Source organism: Phyllostomus discolor, chromosome 5 (genome assembly GCF_004126475.2).
Source record: "Phyllostomus discolor isolate MPI-MPIP mPhyDis1 chromosome 5, mPhyDis1.pri.v3, whole genome shotgun sequence".
In the NCBI taxonomy this organism is placed as follows: domain Eukaryota; kingdom Metazoa; phylum Chordata; class Mammalia; order Chiroptera; family Phyllostomidae; genus Phyllostomus; species Phyllostomus discolor.
Window position 1 is genome coordinate 16,733,855 of NC_040907.2, and position 4,337 is coordinate 16,738,191.

General features: G+C 45.6%; 1 protein-coding gene across 1 annotated transcript; it reads left to right on the forward strand.

Moving 5' to 3' along the window:
* Positions 1-3,839, forward strand: HMGN2 (high mobility group nucleosomal binding domain 2). Its single transcript, XM_028512981.1, has 6 exons — positions 1-212; positions 1,170-1,214; positions 1,416-1,445; positions 1,796-1,846; positions 2,418-2,513; positions 2,961-3,839. Exons 1-6 carry the CDS (start codon positions 198-200, stop codon positions 2,994-2,996), a joined length of 273 nt encoding a protein of 90 aa, XP_028368782.1. The 5' UTR covers positions 1-197; the 3' UTR covers positions 2,997-3,839.
* Positions 3,840-4,337: the final 498 nt, after the last annotated feature.

Consider the following 4,337-nt stretch of genomic DNA (forward strand, 5'->3'; position numbering starts at 1 on the left):
AGCTGGGCCAATGAGCGGCGGCGGGAGGTGAAATCCGGTTCTAACCGGTCCGGGGCTCCCAGCGCTATAAAAACTTTATAAACCCCCCGGAGCCCTAGCAGTGTGAAGAGGAGGCGAGAACGACCCCTGGACCGGCCAAAGCCTGCACGCTGCTGCATCCCCGCGTCCAGCCCTAACGCCCTGCCACCGTCGCCATCATGCCCAAGAGAAAGGTACGTGGCGCGAGGGCCCCCGGCACTGGGCCGCCACTACCACCGTCTCCACCGCCACTGCCGCTTCCCCGGCTTTGGAGCACGAGAATTGGCGCCGGTTTGGAGCAGGCTGTGCCACCAGGCGCAGGAACTCGAGACGGTGTCAGGCGGCCCCGAGCTAACCCTGCGTGGCTCGGCTGTCCGCGGGCGCCAGAGGCCATATTGGAGGAGCGGCGGCCGCGGCGGGAGGAGCCATGTTGGTGGCTGTTTATCCCGTTCCCCTCGGGCTAGACGTGCCCGCCCCGCGCCCCCTCCCCCATCGGTAGCCCCCCCCTCCGCGGGCGGGCGATTCAAACCCGAAAGGGCGGGAAGGAGGTGCTTGGGGTTGGCGGGCGGGGTAACGCGCTGCCGCCAAAAAACCGCCGCCGTGAGGGGCGGGGCATCGATGTCTGGCCCCGCCTCTGCCCACGACCGGGGCACACGAGACTCGCGCTGCTGCCGCCCACGAGTTCCCCGGCTGCGCGCGCCTCACGTCTCCCGCCCTCGATGGCTGCCATAGCAACGGCACTTGGGGCCCCGCCTCTGGAGGGGTTTGTTTGCACCAGCTGCAGCTGTTGCTTCTGTGTGGTGCAGTGGCATGGGCTGCGCGGCACTCTTCACCCCTGCTTAGTGCGCGCTTCCACGGGGCCTCTTGGCGGAGACTCCAAAAAAGGCTTGGGCTCTGACAACCTGTGCGCTTTGGCCTGGATAAGGAGAGATACATACACAAATAAGCACTCCCACAGGTTTCTAAGCACTTAGGGTATTTGTATAAGAGGTGGGAGGTGCTAAACACTAAGGATTTGTAAGTCCTAGAGAAGTTGGGTGCAAGACTTCCTTTGAGTTTTTCTTAGGACTGTATTAAGTTTAGTAAACCATTACACATTGCCGCAGGAGCTATGGGTTTCTTAGTTTTTGTTGCTTTTTTTTTTTATATAGGCTGAAGGGGATGCTAAAGGAGATAAAGCCAAGGTGAAGGATGAAGTAAGTCTTATTTTTTCTCTTTTGTCGCTTTACAAAGCTTGGGTCCTTTTGGTGGTAATAAACCATAACTGCATAACCTGAATTTGCTTAAGTAAGGTTTTGTTCACTTCCTATAGTTTAGAACAGATTGGCACTAAAATGTGGTTTTGTCTTTAAGTGCTTTGACTATCCTAATTCTAACTTTCTCAATTTTTTTAATAGCCACAGAGAAGATCCGCCAGGTTATCGGCTGTAAGTGTATCTGCTTTTGATTTTCACACTTAATTCCTGAAACTAAAAAGCATTGAGAAACAATCCCTCCCGCTTCCCATGAGTGATGGGCAGTGGCTGGTTTTAGTGAACTGCTCCACCGTGAACTTGAACCCATTTGAGATTTGCTGGTTCTGAAATTCTCATGCCAAAGTAGAACACTTCTGAGTGTTATTTGAGTGGGTTTCTGAAAATAGGAAACTTGAATGGGAGGTCAGCCACAGAATCTTTACAAAGTAGGAAATACTTGTGTTGCTGGTACTGTGATTTGGTTGTGTGTGTGTCGTCTTTGGTCCATCTAATGTTCTTTTCCCTTTTCCTCCAAATAAAAGAAACCTGCTCCTCCAAAGCCAGAGCCCAAGCCTAAAAAGGCCCCTGCAAAGGTGAGTGGGACTGGGACACAGGGTGTTTCTAGGAGTCACATAAGGCTGAGCAGGGTTCCTTCTTGCTTACAGGAGACCTGCTGTATAACAACTTCATCTGTTGGCATAGTTAAAATATGACAGTTAATAGATCTGGACCTTATAATTTGTTCTTATTTGTCACGTTCACAGAGTGAGGACTTCAGTATCTTAGTTTAGCACACTGGTGACTCAATTAATGGATATTCTAAATTGTTTTGATAGCTTGCCTTATCCCTGAAATTTGTGTATCAAGAACTCTATCACCAGTTTTGAGAAAACTGCACTTGAGTATTAAACATCCAAGTTTTAAGCTGTCTTAATTGTATTATTTACACTGAGATAAAAATTTTGTATACTGGTGACCCCAGAAAATTAAAGATAATTTGGCTTTGTTTTGAGCAATTGTTCTATCAGTGAGAAAAAGTATATATGTAGTTAGTATGTATATGTTTTATTAGTAGTAAACAATCCTGCCTTGTACATAACTTTGTGGACCACATGTTGGTGATACAGATTAGGAGAAACACCTTTTCTCTCTCTCCTCTTTTAGAAGGGAGAGAAGGTACCCAAAGGGAAGAAGGGGAAAGCTGATGCTGGCAAGGATGGGAATAACCCTGCAGAGAATGGAGATGCCAAAACAGACCAGGTACAGCTGCTTCTTCATTTTCTATAAAGCCTGCTTGTTTGACTTAGTGACAAAAGATCTTAGTTGCCTTTTTCCTGCATCTATGTCACTACAAGTGTATCTTTTAGTCCAGAATTTGCTTGAGATTTCCTGTTAGCTTAAATCCTGGGGTCTTGAAGTCACTTGTCATTTGATAAAGGGCCCTGTAGTGTTGATCTTTGTCCTGCCATATTTGTGCTACACAGAGCTGAAAATAATCTCGGATCTTCTAATGGTGATGTGTCCCCTTCCCCAACTTTAGCAAAGTTTCCTACCAAGTCATTCTTAAAAGAAGTACTGAGTTTCCATGTCATAGTACCTAAAACCTGAACTTTGTTCCTGAATTTTGGCCCAGGAGCAGAGTAATGTTATGGATGAAGATAGTTTCAAATTCTACACGTTGTATTAATTGGTCTGTTTTTCTTTCAGGCACAGAAAGCTGAAGGTGCTGGAGATGCCAAGTGAAGTGTGTGCATTTTTGATAACTGTGTATTTCTGGTGACTGTACAGTTTGAAATACTATTTTTTATCAAGTTTTATAAAAATGCAGAATTTTGTTTTACTTTTTTTTTTAAGCTATGTTGTTAGCACACAGAACACTTCATTGTTGTTTTTTGGGGGAAGGACATATAGTACTAATAGAATGTCTCCAAAGCTGGACTGTCATAGGAAAAAAAACACCTTTCCCTTCTAGTTTTGAGAGACTTCCTCTTGGTTCCAGGGAGGAGGGATCCCTTGATGTTGACACATTAGCCACCTTGGCACAGACACCTTGTGGTGTGGGAAAACTAAAATTCATTTTTATGTCCTTTTCTCCCTCTCCACTTTAAGCATAGACTTGACTCCCTAAAGCCCAGAGACCTGTTGGGACCTGACCCTCCCTCCCCACCCCCACCCCCCAAAAATTGGTTACCAGTATGTTGGGCAATCTGGACTTTCTGGTTGTCACCATTGAGATGGCATCCCTCAAAAGAGCAGCAGTTCCCTTTTTAGATTGTGGATCTACAGGTTGATAATTCTGCCATTTTCATTTCATTTCCTGAAAGTCAGGGTCGGCTTGTGAAAAGTTGTTAGACAACATGCCTAATGTGAAATGTCAACCCTCACTCTAAACTTTCCCTGTTCAGAGCATCAAATGAAGACTTCATTGGGTTTTATAGTGGCTTTCTGATTTTGGTAGTCCATTGAAGAAGGGAGTTTGAAAGTTGTTGTATACTGTTAACGGTTGTCTGCCCATGTCCTGCCTGAAATACCATGATTGTTTATGAAAAGTATCTTTAATAAAGCTGGATACAGTTTGGCTTGGAATGCTGCCTCTAATTTTTCCCAGCAGTGGGTGAGCCAACCCAGTTTCTCCAAGTCTCTAGGGACAGGGTGCATTCTGTTGTGAGGTATTAAGGTTCCGTGTGCAATCCATAATAAACAGTTCTGTCCTGTTAATTAAAAAAAGAGGTATTACCAGCACAGAACACAGTGCAAGATGGAGTTAGAACAAATCCCAGGGTAGTAAGTAGACTAATGAGTGGCTGGGAGTGGAGAAGTGGTTTCTGTACTTGGTTGTGCAGCATTATCTACAGAGTACTTTGGTGGGTCTGAGATTTCAGCCTGGGAAGTGACAGCAAAAAGCCCCGTCAGTTCACATTTAAAAGTTACATAAAACTAGAAAGTTAATAGATCCAATTATAGTTCTTGTGTCAGGAGAAAGTACATCTTTCTGTATACATTTGACCGTAAGATGAAGGCAGATGACACTGCTTTTAAGCAAACCTGCAAGTCTTCTGTGAATTAAATTCTTGTCCTTGCTGA